The sequence below is a fragment of the Thamnophis elegans genome, chromosome 1 (genome assembly GCF_009769535.1).
Source record: "Thamnophis elegans isolate rThaEle1 chromosome 1, rThaEle1.pri, whole genome shotgun sequence".
Classification (NCBI taxonomy): Eukaryota; Metazoa; Chordata; class Lepidosauria; order Squamata; family Colubridae; genus Thamnophis; species Thamnophis elegans.
In genome coordinates this window covers 126,071,682-126,092,945 of record NC_045541.1, presented here as the reverse complement: position 1 = coordinate 126,092,945, position 21,264 = coordinate 126,071,682, and the positions used below count along the sequence as shown (strand labels likewise).

Sequence of the window (21,264 nt, the reverse complement as noted above, 5' to 3'; positions counted from 1 at the left end):
AGCTCTGGAAGAGAGCTGAAAAAGATTTCATTCAAATTAACTTGTCTGTTTATTCTATTTTAATAATATAATTAGTGTTATCTATACAAACATGCAATTTAGGAATCAATCTCAAATCTAGCTGTTGCTACATTTGTATGAAGAGATATACGTCTTTTCTTTTCTAGAAGCTCTGGAAGAGAGCTGAAAAAGGTTTCATTCAAATTGATTTGTCTGTTTATTCTATTTTAATAATATAATTAGTGTTATATATACAAACATGCAATTTAGGAATCAATCTCAAATCTAGCTGTTGCTACATTTGTATGAAGATCTATGAGTCTTTTCTTTTCTAGAAGCTCCAGAAGAGAGCTGAAAAAGATTTCATTCAAATTAACTTGTCTGTTTATTCTATTTTAAAAACGTAATTAGTATATACAAACATGCAACTTGGGAATCAATCTCAAATAGTACAAATGTATCAAATAAAAATAGGGAAAGGGAGAATCCATGAAGGTGCATCTCAGAATTGGGCCTCAGGAAAATATTAAAAGTATTCAGAACGAAATAATATTTAGATCCTGTTTTGTCCTTATTTGCTAGCTATAAAATGTACTGCACAAGAAGAAAATATGAACCTGGATAATATACTGTCCAAATCCTTCTCTATATGCTCTGAAATCTTAAGACTTTGACACCCTCTTCTTTTACCAGTATGATTTTGCATATAACACAACTGTCCAGCTTTGTTGTAAACTAGTTGTTCTACCGTATCATATTTGTGATTGGTAGCCATAAAACAGTTCATGATTCAAATCCTTCCTAATAACTTAGTTATCCATTAAGTCAAATGAGGTTACAGTACAGGAATTAAAATCAATTTTGCAACACATAATAATCCATAAAATTGTTTTCAATACTTAAAGAGCACCTATTTTTCCCAAAATGTAGATCTGGAACATATGGTTTTACATCATTATACTACTTTAATATTTCATGAGGTATTTAAAGAAGAGAATTGCACTTAGTATGAAATATAGTCTAATATCAGAATAAGGAAGAAAATTGATTAAATGGTGAACTTCTTGCCCATTAAAAGTCTTTCATACTTACCTAACAGCTGAAGTTAGTTTAGCTGTATTATCAGACAGCATACTTATTGCTCCTTCATCTTCACCTTCCAGCCCCTAAGAAGAAAAAATGTATTTTTACTTATTTTTAGTCATATGTGTATGTTTAAAAACTAAATGGGTCATTTAATTTACACAGAATGGAATTCTCATTTTACATAACTTTGAAGAAGAGGAAGTTAAAGCAATTAAGAAAGATCACAATGAAGTCTTATTGATTATATACACACAACGTATTGTAGACCTGACATATCTGAAAAATGATTCTCTGAATAAATGTTTTAGACATACAATAAGAAATCCATGTTACATGACATTAGCATATTATGAGAGGCAAGGCAATGAAGGATTAGATATAGATGGAAAATTCTATTTCCATTGAAAGTTATCTGGAAGAAAAAGAATAGCCATCATGACAACCACAGAGGTTCCCTCTTTATATGACATCCTAACCGTTGGTTATGTTCTCTGCCTTGAGTTGGTTATGTTCACTTCCTTAAGTTATTTGTAGACTAATAAAGGCAGAATAGAAATAAAACAAACAAACTGTTCATGACTGTTGAGATCCATTACCAGTTCTGTGTATAGGGCAGTTATGGCTGCCTGAAAACACAGGCCCAGTGATGGATGCTACCATGAGATGAACAAAACATTCTTATTAGCAATATGTAAAAGTTTTCCCATTAATTAGTGTGCTCCCTTGTACCAGCCTATCTAGCAGTTAGCCAACTTCAAAGGGATGCAGGAATGTGAGCTGTTTACTTCTTCCTCCACTCCCCCCTCCCTATTCCTCCACCTCCCTCCCCTCTCATCTATCTCTCTTCTCCTGCCCAGGGACGAAGCAGCCCCCCTTTTCATCCACCCCTCCTCTTTTGCCCAGAGACGAAGCCTTTTGCCATGCTGCACTATTATTATTGGATTATTTAATCATGTGCTTTTTGATGTAATTTGTATACACCTTCTCTTTGTTTGGAACTAATAAAAGAAGCCCCCCGGGCATCGCTCGGGGCCAAGCCTCATCCCAAGAAGGATTTGTCCGGTGTCTTTCTTCCCATTCGGCTACAAACATGAGCGGCCCATCAGAAGCGTGAAAAAGCCGCACATGACAGAACAGATAATGAACTTTGTGGAATAAGGAAGGTAACTGGAGGTACAGCAGAGGGAAGACCAGGTATAGGTTGGACTGGCCCCAACCCTACTGGCCTTCAGGAAAGGCAGAGGTGGGCAGCACTTATGTTCACAACATGTTCACTGGTTCTGAGCACACACACACACGCCCCTTTGGGACTGAAATGGAGCTTCAAACATGCCACTAATCAACTCAGGCAGCTCCGGTGAGTACAGCAGGGGCAATGCAGAACTCAGCTGGGCAGCATGAGCCAGAAAATTAATTATATATGGAAAGCATAGCACAAGGGCAGGTGGGCAGGCCCAGCCAGCGATCACAGCTAAGGGCTCACCCGAATCCGTGCGATCATGCAGCAGCCCACCACTGAGGAAAGGTTTCAAAACTTGGATGTGCCCTTGGGCTTGGGAATCCCATGAAAGTGGGGAGGCCATTAAATGGTTGCACTGTGTATAAGTTTAGACAGCATCCGCCCAAACTTTTTTTGTCACTGTAATTTTTTTTAAATTGGTTTTAATGGTTGAGCTTTTTGTTTATTAATCTGTCTTTTAATTATGTACACTGCCCAGGGTCACATATAGGTGAGTTTGGATGGTCAGGTTAATTCAATAAGTAAATAAATAGCTGCAACATTAAACTGAAATTAAACTGCAACCAAAATGAGCAAAAAGCTAACTTTATGTAATGTAAATGGATTTAATTTACCTAGCACAAGGATACTCTATATTATTTTATGTATACAGAAGCAGGCAAAGTTGGCTGATTGAGAAATAAATAAATAAATAAATAAATAAATATATACATTGCTTCATCTATTTTTCTGTAGTATTTTCTCATCTCTAGTTTTTCCTCTTAGAAGATGCAAAGATTCAATTTTTCTCCCCTAGAAGAGTAAAGAACATTCCTCGTTCTAATATCTACTTGTAATCCATTTGTAATTAGTTATACCGATTGTTTGACCTCAATGTATACAATATAGATTGTGAAACTGTTTACAAGGCCGTGGAATTGATTTAAATCTTTTTTTTAAAGTTTTAGAATTCTAAATTAATCAGCATTGCACTTTCAGCGTATTTTTAAAATGTCAATATATTTAAAGAACCCTACGAAATCCCAAAAGAGTATTTCTATTATATCAATAAATCTTACCATTATACTTTTAAGCCGCTTCACTTCATCCTCTTGAGTTCTGTAGGATTCTAACTCTTGCTGGACAGACTCTGCTACCTCTGGAAAAGGACTAATAAATATTGTGTAAACTCTTTTTTAATTCATAATCTGTATTTTAAACATATATTTTAAAAATGTTACTTATCGCTTTCTTTATACTATATTTTAAACTTTGTTTAACTTACTGAGAAAACAGTAATATAAATTGAAGCATAAATGGTGAACTGGTGGCATAAAATACTCCACTTACCTTCCTTTGTGTTTCTGCCAAAATTTATCAGCTGCAGTTAAATCATATGTTTTTTTATTTTTTTTCTTTGGTCTAGCACCTGCTACAGAATTTTCCATTCCTGAAGATTCTTCCAAAACAACTCTGTTCAAATGAAAATCCTAGAAAAGATTACTTTAATTAGAGATTATTGCCTATTACCTACTATTTCACTAGACCATTTTAAATTCAAAATCAGTTAGTAAAAACACCAAAGTGATATTTGATGTTTTGCTCTTGTAAATAAAGTAGGATAGTTTTTCAATTAAAGGTAACATTGGAATTTTTCTTTTAAATTTCTCTGTATATATTATATACAAATAAGAACATGTATTTTTTCTGTTTAATATATGCCACAACATATATTAGTTTTGAGTTACTAATTATAAATTTTGAAATTCTGAGTAATTCTGAAAGTTACTCAATATTTCAGTTAGTCTATTTTATAGCCTGGAACAAAGATTTTGTATTACACCAATGTTGATTACTAAAACTGGTAATTCAAATTATATCACTGCTCTAAATGACAATTGGTTTAATCATTTTTTCATACTTAGTAGCCATAAAGCTCAATAACCCTGGAAGATGATTCACCATAGAATGATACAAATTTAAAATATTAATTTTAATTCTTACCAGCTGTTTTTCCATTAAGCATTACTCAATCTTATATGAATGTGAAAAGTATATGGAGTTGGCTTGTAAATGATAACAGCTGGTAGAATACCATATAGTTCTTCATGGAAATTGCACATAATCCCTTATTTAAAAGAACTGTGGACCATGCCATCAATGTTCCCTCTAATTTTTTTTCAGTGTGAGCGGAAAAGTATAGTGTTTGAGCAGCACATTTTCATACCTGAGCACCTGGATATTTTTCATAGATGTCACCCAAGACAACGAAATTAGTGTTATTTGAAACTCAATTCTACCATGTAAATATCCATTAAGTAAAGAAATCTCCCTATACAGGTAGTCCTCAATCTACGACCATAATTGAGCCCAAAGTTTCTATTGCTAAATGAGACATTTGTTAAGTGAGTTTTGCCCCATTTTACAACCTTTCTTGCTACAGTTAAGTGAATCACTGCGGTTAAATCAGTAACCTGGTTGTTAAGTCAGTCTGACTTTCCTACTGACTTTCCTTGGCAGATGGTTGCAAAAGGTGACCCCAGGACACTGCAACCGTCATAAATATGAGGCAGTTGCCAAAGATCCAAATTTTGATCCTATGACCATGGGGATGCTGCAATGATCATGTGTGAAGAACAGCTGTAATTCACTTTTTTCAGTGCTGATGTAGCTTTAGTCATTAAGTGAACTGTTGTAAGTTGAGGACTATACTTTCCCCCTTACTATCCAATAGTCTGCAGTGATTTAGCAAGTTATGAATAAATTACCAACTGATGTAGATTAGCAATTGGAGGGGAGAGGAAGGAAGGGAGGAAGGAAAGAAGGGAGAGGGAGAGAGAAACAGAGACAGAGGGAGAGACAAAAAAGGAAAGAGGAGAAAGAGAAAAAGAAAGGGGAGAGGAGGGTGGGAGGATAAGAAAAAGAGGCAGAAAAAAGAAAGAGAGAGAAAGAGGAAAGGAAGAAAGAAGGAAGGAAGGAAAGAAAAAAGGAAGAAAAAAGGAAGAAAGAAAAGAGGAGAGTAGAGAAGGAATAGAGGCCAAAAAAGCAAACAAGGAAAAGTAGGGAAAAAACTTTCACTGGAAAACACTATTTTTCCATCAGTGCAAAACTTTCCTAAACAAGGTTAATTTTCTGGATTTTGACTTTCCGGTCCAGGTGGACCAAGAAGCCTTTATTTTCTTTTTCTAAAATCAAATAAAATCTGCAGAGCACCAGCACGCCATATGAAAAAGAATTTGTATTTGCAAGTAGGTTGATCACCAATCCATGACAAATAAGCTGAAATGCAATATTTAAAACATTCTTACTAAACAGCAGTCTGCCTTCGCTGGATGGCTTGGATCTCTCGCTGACTCTCCATGAAAGCACCGAGATAGAAACAGCCCTCCTGTGCCACATTGACAGTAGGGAGATGGGGGAGGGGTGCCTCGCCCTCTCCTGGGGAGCCCTGTCTGGGGAAGAACCCCCCTCCTCCGGCCTCGGGACCGTCGGTTTCTCCGACGGGTCTCCCCCCCTCCTCTGCCCCCGACCGACTTCCTTTTCTGGGCTTTTTGCAAATGAGCCGGACGCAGCCGAATCTCTCTCTGTGTGTATGTGTGTATGTGTCTGTGTGAGCGCGGGTTGCCCAATCCAGTTCCTCCCTCCGTAGTTTTGAACCTGGGAGGAACTGGTTTGGGCAACCCGAGAGCTCCGCCTGACGCCCGAAGGGCTTTGCACGAAGAAACGCGGCTTGAGGCGCAAGGACGGTCCTGGCTGTGGGGCGCAGGCCCCTAAAATCCTCTCTTTGGTTCCCTCCTCCTCCCCCTCCTTCCACAGCCTGCGTGACGCCCTAGGCTGAGAGATGCTGCTGCTGCACAGCTGAGGGAGGGAGAGCGAAAGCAGAGGCGGGGCGCCAAGCTTTGGTTAAGGCAGGCAAGGGAAACCGCGAGCCGAAAGGAAGTCTTGCTGGGAAGACGCGGCAGCAGGGCTTTAAAGGGCTCCCCCCTCCCCAGCCAGCCAGCCCACCCAGCCCATTCTTCCCCCACCACAACTGTATCCAACAGGCCAAGTTGCTGGGAGGAGAAAGTTTGGGCTGCAGGACATGAGATTCCTCTGGGGAGGTCCTTTGCGGGCGGCCAGTTCTAGATGCCTGCAAAGGACTTCCCCACGTTTGCTATGAAAGAAATCTCTGCGCGGGAGTTGAAAAGTCCTGCGCGGGGATTTCTTTCCATGTGCGCGGCCGCGCAGGCGCGCACCTTAGAGGGAACAGTGCATGCCATGGGAATATGGGTCAATGTAAAAAATAACTTTGTATTTAGAATACAAACCTTATACTGAATTTAATTTAACCTATTAAAAAAGTTTATGCATCACCATGAAGCCAATTATAGAGACTACAAAATATGTATTTATTGTGACAAGTCAAGTAATTAATACAATGAAATACTTTATTTCTTGATTAAAGAATCTTTCTTGATTAAAAATTTAATTCAGTTGCTGGGATCAATTCTTTCTATAAAATTGCACATTTTAGATTTTTTTAATTGGATCAAATTCATAACTACGAAAAACTACTTTTCCATTGAAGTTATTAATATGTAACATCTACACCATCTTGTGGTGATTAATGATATTTTAATATTTAATGTATAGCTTTGAGAAATAAATACTAAAGAGATCAAAACATATTTTATGAACATACTTCAGAAAAAATCTAAATAACAGACAAAATATTAGTATATATAAAATATAAAACATGTTTTATATTTTGGTAGGACACAATCTATGAGATAGGATTTTAGACAGAATAGCATCACTTTAAAGAAATTTCATTGACATTATTTGGGACTGGCAGTAATTTTATTTAAAGTAATTAAAGTAATAGTAAAGTATTTAAAGTAATTAAACCAATTTTAAGCAATGAAAGGCAAGTACTTTTTCTCTAGACCTCCTACACAATCCATCTTCTAAACTTCTATTTCCTTTTATTAATTAAAGATACAACCTTTTTTTCAATCCTTTCCAATTGTTTTGACATATGAATCTTTTATATCTGGCACCAGGCCACAGCATACCAGAAACCGGACTGCGGAAACAAGTGAAGCCCCATTCGCATGATGCAGGCAACACACAAAACCATGCCCACTCCGGTCTGTGGAAAATCTATCTCCATGAAACCAGATCCTGATGCCCCAAAGGTTGGGAGCCATTGTTTTATATGCTTGCCCTATTTTCAGTACATTTTCCATAATCCTTTCCAAGTTCATTAACTAAATTTTTACTATACCAACAATATATATGAAACAGTGGTGATTCTCCTTACATAATACCATGATTCTATCATATTCTGATAATTAGTATAGTAAACCTTTATTATAGGCCAATGGAAGAATACAATTTCAAGAGGTTTTGAAAGCAAATTAGGGAAGCAAGATTATTCCCCTCCCCCATGGCATCAGACTGTATGTTCCTCCACAGGACAGTTTTGTTAGATAAAATCCTTTTGACAGGCAATTGATACAAACACTTCATCACTGTGCAGGAACAAATGAGAAAAATGGAATTTCACTGACTAAAAATAATGGCTAGTGACCAAACTCAGCCATAATCTGGGTAATCCATTATATCAAAATAAATCATACTGTATGTAGCAAAACTATACAACACACCTTGGATTACTTACATTCCTAATTCTATATAGCAAAAGTAAAGCTGGCATTGATAGACTTGCATATGTCTTGGGATATCAGCTATTTGGAAAGAAACTGATTTTTAAATTATTGGTGTCAAGTAAGAATAGTGGATGAGGTGCATGCATTGCATTATACTTTTGTATTATGGAGGTGGGAGTAAAAAGAAGAGAGAAAAATAATAATACACATAGTACTTACCAGTACATCATGTACTAAGGCTTGGTAGGTCCACGTATGATGTAGAGGAGTTGCCAAATCTATATTTCTGTCAACAAGTACTAAAAGAGGTCTCTGAAAACTATAAAAAAAAATCTGTTTAGAATCTCTATTGCTATTGGTATACTTAGAAAATTCTAATGATTACAACTGTATTGGAACACTGTAGGAATTATAATGAACATGAAGCACTGTTTCATTGAATAAAGAGTTTTTGTGTATAAAATTACATTAAAAGTTAACAAGAGTCTGTCTAAAACTATTTTCTCAAATCATCAATTTTCCTTCAAGAAACATTTTTAAATATTGCTTTTATTTACTACAACAATAAGTAAGCTATGGAGAAGCAGTGACATACTTTAATTCTATAAAGCACTAATAAAATGACGTAAAATTATTTAACACCACAGCTACCCTACAAAGTAACCTTGACTATGTGTCAGAATGGTCACGCAATTGGCAACTCCAAATTTCAACTAATAAATGTTCTGTCCTACACATTGACAATAAAAACCAGAACACAAATATAAGTTGGGCGGAAATGATTTCATAGATGACCCTCACTCTGTCAAGAACCTAGACAGCGATGGTGAACCTATAGCACGGGTGCCCAAAGTGGCACATGGAGCCATGTCGCCTGATATGTGAGGTGTCACCCATTCCTCTTCCAGGTTTCATGCACACACGATGATCAGCTGGCTTTTGTGCATGTGGCAGTGCTGGAAATTGGAAAAACTGGTCTTCCATTTTCTGGCATGAATATGCACTCCGACAGCTGATCAGCACGTGCACATGCCCGACAGTAACCGAAAGAACCAGAAGTTCATTTTCCAGCATACGCATGCCCCCTGGGCAACTCCTCTTCTGGGTTGCATCCCAGACAAGTATGCACATGAAGTGCTCCCTTTTCGGCAATTGGTGCCCCGTGCGCTCATGCTCCTTTTTCGGCATTCGGTGCTGAAAAGGTTCGCCATTACTGACCTAGGAGTACTCATCTCAAATGAACTAAGCCCCAGAACCCACTGTAACAGCATTGCCAAAAAGGCTTAAGAGTTGTTAACCTAATTTTGTGAAGTGCTTCTCCAGTAACATTGTATTGCTAACTAGGGCATACAAAACCTTTGCAAGACCAATTCTTGAATACAGCTCATCTACCTGGAACCCACACTGTATATAGGACATTAACACGATTGAGCAGGTTCAGAGGTATTTCACAAGAAGAGTACTTCACTCCTCTACTCACAATAGAATTCCCTATGCCACCAGGCTTGAAATTTTGGGCTTGAATAATCTGGAACTGTGCTGCCTGCGGTCCGATTTAAGCATAGTACACAAAATTGTGTGCTACAACATCTTGCCTGTCAATGACTTCTTCAACTTCAACCACAATAATACATAGGCAAACAATCAATACAAATTCAAGCTTCAAACTTGATTGCAGAAAATGCAGATTCAGCAACAGAGTGGTCAATGCCTGGAATGCTCTACTCAACTCCGTTGTTATAGCCTCAAACCCTCACAGCTTCTATCTCAAACTGTCTACCATGGACCTCACCCCCATTCTTAAGAGGCCCGTAAAGGGGGCGTGCATAAGTGCACCAGCGTGCCACTGTCCCTGTCTGACTTCCCATTTATCTGTATTTACTTCCTTTGTTCATGTTTATGTTCATACCTATACTTGTTATCTTGTACATGTTTGACAAATAAATAAATAAAATAATCTTAAAAAAATATATTGCCAAAAAGTGAAAATGTTACCTAAATTGCCCAGACCCAAGTGTGTCGCCGGTGAAAAGGCTATTTCTGGCATCTCTAAGGTTCTCTCGGAGTTTCTTATCCAATTTCTGTGGAAACAAAATCGAATTTTCAAAAACCTATAAAGTTGGTGCTATATTTTTTTTGGGGGGGGGAGGAGCGCAGCTGTAGATTTCTTGCAAAACTGGGACAAAGACAGAAAATAATTAGGTCATGAATTTCTCAATAATTAATAAGATACATCCAAAACCATTCATATCGTAACTATTTTTCTAGATACCATTAACAAAAGATCATTCTATTGAAAATATTGTTTTCTCCAGAGCAATCCTGTATCATTTCAGAATATTTTCTTTGTGACTGAGTTGCCGTGAAAAAATGGTGAACTGAAGATAGCTCTGCAAAAAGTGGAGCTGGCAACTGCGGGGAATGAAGAGCTGGCAAGTAGACAGGCTCGTCATAATTCTTCTCTGGATAAGAAAGATGGCTCACAAATGCTTTAGACAGCAGTGGATTTAGAGCTCTGGGAGATGAGCAAAACAGCTCTCTTGCTCAAACCATGGTCTGTTTCTTAGGGTTTACAGACTTTTTTTCTAATAACTTTTAGAAACTGCTGGTTAACTGCTTTTCAGCTATTAGGAGCCTTTGAATAGACTAGTTTGACAGTATTGGGTAAGTTTCCTTCAATCCTTAACAAAATTAGTTTTAAATACAAGTTTACAGATTGCTTTTTGAATAAATAACAAAAAGGTTATTAAACTTTGATTTTAGAAAGTTACAATGGTCCATATAAATTTAAAGTAAGATTAAAAAGAATCCTTCCCATGGAAAAATGCTGTTTTTTGGACACTACAGAGAACAACCGTTGACTTACCTGAATGGTCCTTCTATGTGTGCTGCAGGAGAATCCAAGCATGGGTTAGCTTTGTCCATTAGCCTAGAGACTGAGTTATGAAATTGTTGACCACGCCTCCTCCTACTGGAAGAGATCAATTTTGTACGAAGGCTCAGCCGATCCAAGAGATGGAAATATGATAGAGAACCTGGATGTTAAGGTCAATGAAGTTGTGGAATAAAGTCTAAGTGTGTCCTGAGAGCCCCAAGCCACCGATGTGGCCACACTTCGGGTGGAATGCGGAGTAATGTGTCTGGGAACTGGTCTGGATTGACTCTCGTAGGCCAGAGAGATGCATGCCTTCAGCCAGCAACCGATGGTGTTGGAAAGACGCCTTCTGGCCCATAGACGCTGGCTGAAAGGACACAAATAAAGCTTCCGATTTTCTGAAGGAAGCTGTCCATTTCACATAACGACAGAGAGTCCTGAGAAAGTCCAGATAATGCCCTTGTCTCTCCCGCAGATGTGCGGGGTGCGGACAGAAGGCAGGAAGGATACGTTCCTGTGCCTGATGAAACCAAGTATTGATCTTGGGGAGGAATGCCGGATCCATTCAGAGGACAACTCTGTGTGGATGAAATATACAGAGGTCCTGGCGTACCGACAATGCGGCCAGCTCCGACACCCTCCTAGCAGATGTAATAGCTACAAGAAAAACTGTCTTAAGGGTCAACAATCTAAGGCTTATGGTACGAATGGGCTCAAACAGTGTTTTAGTGAGAGCCTGGAGTATCACAGTCAAATCCCAGGTGGGATAGCGGTGGACTACGGGTGGCTTGAGGTTTGTAGCCCCCCGGAGGAAGGTTCGCACCCATGGGTGGAGAATTAGGGAGCGACTTTGACTGTCATAGAGCACTGTTGCCAGGGCAGTGATTTGGCGCTTGAGAGTGCTTGGTGTGAGTCCCTTGTCCATGCCCATCTGCAGAAATTCAAGTACCTGAGGTACTGAAGCCGAGGTGGGGTCTATGTTGGAACTGGTGCACCACCTGCAGAAGGCGAGCCAGGTGGCATCATAGGTGCGTGTGGTTGACGGGCGACTGGCTGCTTGAATCATCCTTATGTCTTTGTCTGAAAAATGTTGACGGGCTAGGCTATCCCTTTCAAGTGCCACACGGCAAGTTGCATCTACTGGGGTTCAGATGGATGAGAGCCCCCTGTGAAAGGGATATCCCGTCATCCAGTATACGCCACGATCGTGATATAGACAGATTGACGAGGTCTGCGTACCAGGGGCGACTTAGCCACATTGGTGCGATCAGAAGAACCTCCACCCTCTCCGCCAGTAGTTTCTGAATCACCTGCGGAATAATCAGTATGGGCAGGAAGGCGTAGAGGAGGCCTGGTGGCCAAGGGCTGCAAAGGGCGTCAATTGCTTCTGCCCCTGGTTCCTGGAACCTGGCAAAGAATCTCGGTAGGTGAGTGTTATTGGACTGAGCAAATAAATCCACCATGGGGTGGCCGAACCGGTGAGATAGGTCCTGAAACAGGGCCGGGTGCAGGCACCATTTGGCATGGTCCAGTGTGGCCCTGCTCAGTCAGTCCGCTTGAATGTTCGTGGAACCCGAAATGTGCTCCGTGCCGATTGATAGTGTGTGAGCCTCTGCCCACAGATGGAGTCTCTCTGCTTCCAGCATTAATGCCCTTGATCGAGTGCCCCCCTGCCGATTTACATGGGCTTTGGTGGCTACATTGTCTGTGAGGACTAATACGTGTTGAGCCTTCACCAAGTCTCAAAATTTGATTAGGGCTAGATGAACTGCGTGTAGCTCTAACCAATTTATGCTGTTCCGCAGTTCCTGCGCATTCCAGCGACCCTGCACTATCTGGTCCAGGGCGTGGGATCCCCACCCAAACAGGCTGTTCTTTGAATGGGTACCCCCTGCGAAGTTTGGACAACTGCCACCACAGCAGGGACCTGATTACCTTGGCCGGTAGCTGTACCCTGGTGTGGGCCCTCTGGAATGGGAGTAGAAACCATTGGAGGGTGCGCGCATGGAACCTTGCCCAGGGAACAATGTCTATACAAGATATCATTTTCCCTAGGAGTTGGAAAAATGTTGCCAATGGTAAAGTTCTCCATAGCTGAACTTGACTCACCAGTGCCTAGATGCTGTTTATGCGATCTTGAGAGAGAAAGACCTTGCAGCTCTCAGAGTTGATGATTGTCCGAGGTGCAGCAGGCTGGTGGACAGCAGCAGATGGCAGCTTGGAAAGTTTATGACAAATCCATGTAGCTGGAGCATGGCGATTGTGGTCTGAAGATCTCGCCTCGCTTGGCCCTGGGACGACGACAGGATAAGGATGTCGTTGAGATAACAATTTACTCTGATTGGCAGAGAGCGAAGGAATGCGGTGAGGGCTGCCAACAGCTTCGTGAAGGTTCGCGGGGCTGATGAGAGGCCAAACGGCATGGGCTTGTATTGGAAATGGCGCCCTGCAAACTCAAACCGCAGAAACCTCCTGTGCGCTGGGTGTATTGGCACGTGGAGGTACGCTTCCTTGATGTCGACTGATGTCATCAGGCCGCTTTCGCGGATACAGGTCAGTATGGTCTTGAGCGACTGCATCTTGAAGAGTTGATACTTTAGGTGGAGATTGAGTCTTTTCAAGTCTGAAATAGCTCTCCCCCCCACCCCGAGCTTTTGGTTACTAGGAATAAGATTGAATAAAATCCTAGCCTTTCCTGTCCCAGGGGCACTGCCTCTATGGCTTGGATTTCCAACAGGTGTTGGATCTTGGTGTCCATGAGACCCTTTTTTACCTGATACCTGGGAACAGGGCACTGATGAAGCGCCTTGGGGGGATGGAGAGGAATTCTAGTGTGAGGCCCAGCCTCATTCTTTGAATAACCCAAGTGTCTGTGGTGGTATCTTTCCATTGGGGCCCGAAGGATGTTAGGCGACCGCCAATGGGATCGTCCCTTTGGGAGTCATCAATACCGACGAAATGGTCGGTTGGAAGCACCAAGAAATGGCCGCCTGGTCTGGGGTTGTTGTTGGGACTGTTGTCTGTCCCTATCCCTTGTTGCGAACCATTCCTGGGAACGGTCGTGGCCCTGATTGTATGGCCTATTGTAACTGGGGACATACGGGGCCGAAGTGCCCCCAGCCACTGTGGCCCAAAAGGACTGGTGTCGAAAATACGGTTGAGGCTCCTGTCAGCACGCCTATTAGACAACAGGAGCACCTTGTGCTTGTCCCGTGTCTTGATTAATATTGGCTTCAGGGCATCCTCAAATAACGACCCTCCTTTAAAGGGGGTGGATGCAAGGCGCCATTTGGAGTGCATATCCGCCTGCCAATGGTGAATGGCAGCAGCGGCTCAATTTGCACATAATTAATCTCCTAGCAACGCTCCTCCAGTAAATCGAGTGTGCCTAAGCCGAAACGCGGGGGTGGTGAATGAACCCCCAACCGTGGCAGGAAGATGGAGGAGGGGTGGAAGACCGCAATGCGGCTCCACTCATCCCCGGAAGAAAAGCCTCGGCTTTTAAAGCTGTAGCTGGCTCAGTTGCAGCTTTACGCTGCAGCTGGCTTCTTCACATTGCCTGAAGCCCAGAGGGCAATCCGGCACCGGACCTTCTAAGGAGTGGCTGTCTGTCTGAATGGCAAGCCACCCACTCAAAGCAACACAATCAATTGCAGAAATCAAGAAACAATACCTAGATAAATTAATTGCAATTATAAAGAAACAAAAGGTAAAAGTGAAATTATTATTAGTTTGAGTTAAATTATTGTCTATTATCCTAGAGAAAATAAATTTACATCTCTTCAGGCTGGACTGAGTAAAAAAAACTGAACTCTTCCAGTCAGAGGAGGTGTGGTCAACAATTTCATAACTCAGTCTCTAGGCTAATGGACAAAGTTAACCTATGCTTGGATTCTCCAAGCAGCACACAGGAGAACCAGCAAGAACCAAGATTACAATTAAAGGTGACAAAAGACCGTTGGCTTACCTGAACGGTCGTTCTCGGGGCACTGCGAAGAGAGTCCAAATGCTGGGTTAACACAGCCTATCTGCCCTTGGACTGAGTGAAGTTTTTGTTGACCACGCCTCCCTTTGCCTGCACATGCTCAGTTCGAAAACGAAGGCACCGTCCTGTAACGTTACAGTCAATACAGCCACATCGTTCAACATACAAACACCCGGGTGGGTTTGGACTCTCTTCGCAGTGCCCCGAGAACGACCGTTCAGGTAAGCCAACGGTCTTTCTCCAGTGCACTGCTCAGAGAGTCCAAATGCTGGGACATGCCCAAGCTATTGAGTCCCAGGGTGGGGAAGCGCCGAAGCCTCTGGCATTTCAGCCACTCTTTGTAATACTCTTCTGCCAAAGGAGGCTTCGGCTGAGGCAAAGGTGTCAATCTTATAGTTTCTAATAAAGGCCGTGGGGGAAGCCCAAGTGGCCGCTCTACAAATGTCTAGGATAGAGGCCTGGGTTGCCCAGGCTGCAGACGTTGCAGCGCTCCTGGTGGAGTGAGCGGTGATTCGTCTCGGAGCCGTCTTGCCCTGGTGCTCATATGCCAGTTTGATGCAAGCACGTAGCCAACGTCCCACAGTGTGAGAGGAGACCTTGCGGCCCAGGGACGCAGGGAGGAAGGAGACAAAGAATGCCTCTGACCGGCGGTAGTCCTTTGTTCTCTTTACATACGTGCGCACGGCCCGTCTCACGTCCAGCTTGTGCCACTCATGCTCCTTAGGGTGAGAAGGATGGGGACAGAAGTTGGGCAAAATAAGCTCTTGAGCCCTGTGAAACAGAGAGTTAATTTTCGGAGCAAATGACGGATCAAGTCTCAATATTACTCTGTCCGGGTGAACTACGCACAAATCCTCCCTGACAGAGAGCGCAGCAAGCTCGGATACCCTGCGAGCGGATGTAATGGCCACCAGAAAAGCGGTTTTGATGGTGAGGTGGCGCAGACTGGTCTTTTTCAAAGGCTCAAATGGGGCTTTGGTCAGGGCCTTAAGCACAAATGGAAGATCCCATGACGGATACCGGTGAACAGCTGGAGGGCTGATGTTCGCTGCTCCCTTGAGAAAGCTCTTGATCTGAGGGAGCTGACTCAGCGAGCGAGAGGCGCCCTTTGCGAGTATGGTAGACAACGCTGCAACCTGGCGTCTGAGGGTGCTGACTGCAAGGCCCTTATCCAGACCCTCTTGCAAAAAGTCTAGAGTCTGAGGGATCGAGGCTGAGGAGGCCTCTATGTTCCTAGTCTTGCACTACTGTGAGAAGGCGGCCCAGGTGGCATCGTAGATTCTAGTCGTAGAGGGCTTCCTGGACGCTTGGATTGTTCGAATGACCTGGTCAGAGAATTTTTGCTTTCTCAGGAGCTCCCCCTCAAGTGCCAAACGGCTAGCTGCAGCCACTGGGGCTCCGGATGGGTGATGGCCCCCTGGCTGAGGGCAATCTTGTCCCGGGGGATTCTCCAAGGTCTTTGAACTGAGAGGCTGACCAGGTCTGCGTACCAGGGCCTTCTGGGCCAGAAGGGAGCCACCAGAATGAGGTCTGCCTTTTCGGTCAGGAGCTTGTTCACCACTTGAGGGATGAGCGGAAGTGGAGGGAAGGCATACAGAAGTCCCTGAGGCCACGCTGACCTCAGAGCATTTGTTCCCTCCGCCTGGGGCGAGTGGTAGCGACTGAAGAAGCGTGGGAGCTGTGTGTTGTTGTGTGTGGCAAACAGGTCTACCTGTGGCTTGCCGAACCTCCTCACGATCTGCTGGAACAGGTCCGGGTGCAGGTGCCACTCCGAGTGGTCGATGCGTTGGCGGTTCAGCCAGTCTGATTCCCGGTTGCTTACGCCGGAGATGTGATCTGCACTGAGAGAAGCCAGATGACGTTCCGCCCACCTGCCCAGCGCTTCTGCCTCGAGCATGAGGGCCTTTGATCGAGTGCCCCCTTGCCGCTTTATGTGCGCTTTTGTCGCCACATTGTCTGTCATCAACAGTACATGAGCCCCTCTTACTAGAGATGCGAACTTTCTCAGTGCTAGGCGAGCTGCCCTCAGTTCCAGCCAATTGATGCTGTGGGCGGCCTCCCTCTGAGTCCATCGGCCTTGGGCTAGGTGGCCCTGACAGTGGGCGCCCCACCCAAGGAGGCTGGCATCCGTGGTGACAACTAGTCTCTCCGGCTCCTTGAACAAGCAGCCCTTCCTGACTGCCTTGGACCTCCACCATGCCAGAGACCGGATCACCTTTCGTGGGAGCCGAACCCGCTTGAGTGAGTTGCTATTCCTGGCCCTCTGCACTGGCAGCAGAAACCACTGCAGCTCCCTGGCGTGAAGGCGAGCCCAGGGAACCACCCCCAGGCACGAGATCATTATCCCCAGGAGCTGGGACAGCTGAATGATGGGTACCGACCTGGCCAGGCTGCAGTGCTTCACTCTGCGTCTCAGGTTGGACAGCCGGTCTGGCGAAAGAAATACCTGGCAGGAGGTGGAATTGATGACCGCACCCAGGTGCTGTATACAGGTGGATGGTCGGAACTGGCTCTTCTCCATGTTGACAGAGAAGCCATGGTACTGCAGGGTCTGCACAGTTAGAGAAACACTGCGGTGTGCCTGCTTGGTGGTGAGAGAGTGAATGATTATGTCGTCTAAATAACATTCCAGACGAACCGGATGGTTGCGGAGATGAGCCGCTAGCACTGCCAGAATTTTGGTGAATGTTCTGGGCGCAGATGATAGCCCGAAGGGAAGAGCCCTGTACTGGAAATGCTCCCCTTCCGCGTAGAACCTCAGGAACCGCCTGTGGGCCACATGGATGGGGACATGCAGGTAGGCCTCTTTGAGATCTATTGATGTCAATAGGTCCCCCTCCCTCACACAGCCCAGGATGGAGTGGAGTGACTGCATCTTGAACCTCTTGTAAGTCAGATGCTGATTTAGGCTCTTGAGGTCCAAGATGGCCCTCCACCCCCCCTGAACTTTTGGGCACTAGGAAGAGGATCGAATAGAAGCCCCTCCCCTGCTGATCCCTGGGGACTGGCTCTATCGCCTCTATCTCTAGGAGATGGCGGATTTCTGCCCTCATGCGTTTCCTCTTTTCTGGGTTCCTGGGGGTAGGACAGCGGATAAACTTTCTTTGGGGAAAGGATAGGAAGTCCAGGACAAGGCCCTTGCGAATGGTGTTGAGGACCCACTTGTCCGATGTTATCTCCTCCCACCTGTCGGCATACAGCCGTAGCCGACCCCCAATGGGGGGATCCCTGTGACCGTCACTTTCCCTTACGAAAGGGCCGGGATCCACCACTGTTGTTTCCTCCTCCTCGGAATGGTCTCCGAAAGGAAGACTGGGATTGGTTGGCACGAGCCCCGAAGGATCTGTCTTGGTGCCTATCCCCCCCTGCCTGAAAGGGCCTCTGATAGGAGGAAGGGTGAGAAGATTGCCCTGTTTCCTGGCTCCTGTAGGGTCTCTTACGAAAGGATCCCGCCCCTTTCCGGTCACCCCTTTTAAAGGTTGCCGGAAGGATCTTGCGTTTGTCCTTGGTTTTGGTGACAAACTTGTCCAGGGCCTCTCCAAACAGAAGGCCCCCTTTAAATGGGGCCGATGCCAGCTTCCATTTAGCCTTCATTTCGGCCTGCCAGTCCCTGAGCCATAGGAGGCGGCGGGAGGTGATATTGGAAGCTAGAGCTCTGGAAGAGAATTTTGCTGTCAAGGTGGCATCCGCCGAATACTCGACAGCGGTAATAATCTTGGTTAGCTCATGGCGCCACCTAGATTTCCTGGGCGGGGGTCTGGACCTGAGTTGGCGCAGCCAGAATAGGGTGGCCCTAATAAAAAAGGAGGCAGAGGTGGATGCCTTGATGGCCCAGGCAGACGCCATGTGTGTTTTCTGACATGCCTTTTCTGACCTCTTATCTTCTGCCTTAAGTCCCTCTAGGAGCTCAGCTGGCAGGTTGGAATTGGAAGTCAGAGACACGACTGGGGCATCTACTTCCGGGAATTTGAGGATTTCCTCCATTTTATCTTCTACTGCATATAGAGTTCTATCCCCCCCACTGGGGTTGGTCAGGGTGCCTGGCTGTAGCCACTGGCGCTGTACCGCGTCCATAAATAGGTCTGGCACAGGAATAACCTCGGGAGTTTCTACTGTCTCTTTGAACAACCCATGCTTAAGATCCTTGGAAGTGGAAGCCTGAGAGGCCTCAGGTCTGGAAGTGGGGCCTAACTCTGTGGCCGTCATGGCTTTGTGTAAGATAGACTTGAATAATGACGGCTGAAACAGGCCAGTGAATTTTGGCTTGTCAGGGGCAGGGTTCTCATCCTCGGAAAGGACGAAGATCTCCCCTTCTTCCTGCTCAGAACTTGAAAGCCCAGAGTGGGAAGGGCTTGAAGATGGGGAGGAGGATGCAGGCTCCTTAGAAGTGGAGGCCCTAGGTTTGCGTTTTTCCTTTGGGGCCTTGCCCTTGCGAGAGCCCTTGCGCTTAATGCCCTCAGCTATCCCTTGGGAGATGGCTAAGGAAATTACCTCCCTCATTTCATCGGAAAGAGCGGGGCTTTTCCCCCTTTTTCTCTTTTGTTTACTGGGCCTGCGCTGGCTAGGCCTGCCTGAGCTGGATCCACCCCTCCCAAAGGGGGAGTTCTGGACAGAATCTCGTTCCTCTCCAATGGAGGAGCTAGGGGAGTCGGGGTACCCCCAAGATGCTTCAGGAGATGGATCCCTAGATGCATCGTTATTCCCAAACAAGAATTCACTTTCCCCGGGGGATTGGGCCTCACGATCAGGGGAAGCTGACTCCCTGCTGCGACGGTCTGGGCTAGGTTCTGGCTGAAGGGGCCTTGAACCCTCCCTGGGATCCACTGTGGCTCTTGGAGAAGACCTTTCAAGTGAGCCTTTGTGCCCTTTGCCTTTATTTGCAGAGGGATCCAGTTTGCTGCGCTTGCTGGAGGGCCCCGCCTGTTCCCCTAAGGCCTCCCTGCATTCCTCAGCCATTTCAGGTCCCCACGAGGCCTGGAATATAGCTGGATTTGGGATGGGCACGCGCTGGCCTTTGCGGTCCAAAAGCGCTGGCAGAATCTCCAGGAGGGAAGGGCCGCCTTGGGGTCGGATTCCTTCCTCCCACCGCCCTCGGTTCCCCGAGACTTAGCTTATTTTCCGGAGGGAGAGACTAGCTGGCTCCCCAGTCTAGTCCCCAGCCTCCCCGCGGCGTTCTGCAGTCGTTGAGGGTTCGTTGAGGCTCCGTTGTCTGGCTGGGCTCTTCTTGCTGTCCTCGCTCCTCGCACGCTCCGAGCTCTGCCGCTCTGCACAGTGAGTCGGATCGATCCAAAATGGCGGGGGGGGGGGGGTGCGCGCGCAGCCGCTTCCCGCTCTTTCCAGCCTCAAAAAGCGCGGAAAGACTCCAGCAGTCGCTGCTGATGCCGGGCAAAATGGAGCAGGCGAGGGAATCCTAGCAATCCGGCTCGCCGGCTTTAGAGCCTTCCCAGAGCCTTCGCTGGACCTTTCCTCTCCGTGGGACGCCCCTGCTCCGACAGGGAACTTGGTTTACCCCACCCTTTGCTCCAGTTGCTAGCCAGCCCCCGCTGTGCAAGCCTTTTCAACCCCCTGCAGTGCTTGCAATTAGCAACAGCAGGGAAACCCGGCAGCCCTTCTCTTAAAGCGACAGAAACCTCAATGGAGGCAAAAGACAGACCTGATGTAGAAGTGTGATTTCCTTTATCTGTGAAGTTAAACGTGGTCCAAATTGGGAAACTTTTTCCAGCCTTTCTGCTCTTAGACTGGAGCTCTCCCAAAACAGTCCTAACTCGGGCGGACTGAGTTTTCGAACTGAGCATGTGCAGGCAAAGGGAGGCGTGGTCAACAAAAACTTCACTCAGTCCAAGGGCAGATAGGCTGTGTTAACCCAGCATTTGGACTCTCTGAGCAGTGCACTGGAGAACACTTAAATTTGATTTATTAATATAGAACGGCACAAAATATTTTAATATTGGATATACTAAAGGATATTTGTGAACAATGGACCCAGAAGTTAATTCCAAGAGTGTCTGCCTCTACAGATAAGATTGTGTTTAAAATATGTTTGTAATGAAAGAGGAACCAATTTTACTGACATGATTGAGATTGAATTGAAAATGGATATAAAAATGATAGGCTACCAGAATAACATGTAAAAAGGAGTTACACAGGACATATAAAAGTAAGCTGCTAATGTCTTAATAATTAAAAGGTATAAACAAATGAGAAATCAAGAGAGTGACCTGGATAATTTCCTTATAATGGATTTACAAAAGAGGCTTTGAAAAATTTTGTGAGAAGGAACAAAATAAAAATGAAAAGAAATCCAAGTTCTAGAACATTATTTGGAAGAACTAAAGAATAAGATAATTACAAGTAAAAGGAAGGAATATAAAGTTGGTTTGTTTAATGAAAGTTAAAATATGAGAGTGTTAGTTTGTCATAGTAGTTAAAGCAGCAGGTTAGAAACTAG

The 21,264-nt window shown here is 44.7% G+C and overlaps 1 protein-coding gene across 1 annotated transcript in view; it reads right to left on the bottom strand.

Annotated features, from left to right (window-relative positions):
- The window catches only part of SCFD1 (sec1 family domain containing 1), a 58,477-nt gene that overhangs the window by 22,019 nt on the left and 15,194 nt on the right, over nt 1-21,264 (bottom strand). The window contains exons 9-13 of the mRNA XM_032230287.1: nt 9,952-10,037; nt 8,176-8,275; nt 3,656-3,795; nt 3,385-3,475; nt 1,093-1,166 (exon numbers count right to left, since the gene is read on the bottom strand). Coding sequence (XP_032086178.1) covers nt 1,093-1,166; nt 3,385-3,475; nt 3,656-3,795; nt 8,176-8,275; nt 9,952-10,037 — 491 coding nt within the window. The remainder of the gene's footprint in view (nt 1-1,092; nt 1,167-3,384; nt 3,476-3,655; nt 3,796-8,175; nt 8,276-9,951; nt 10,038-21,264) is intronic.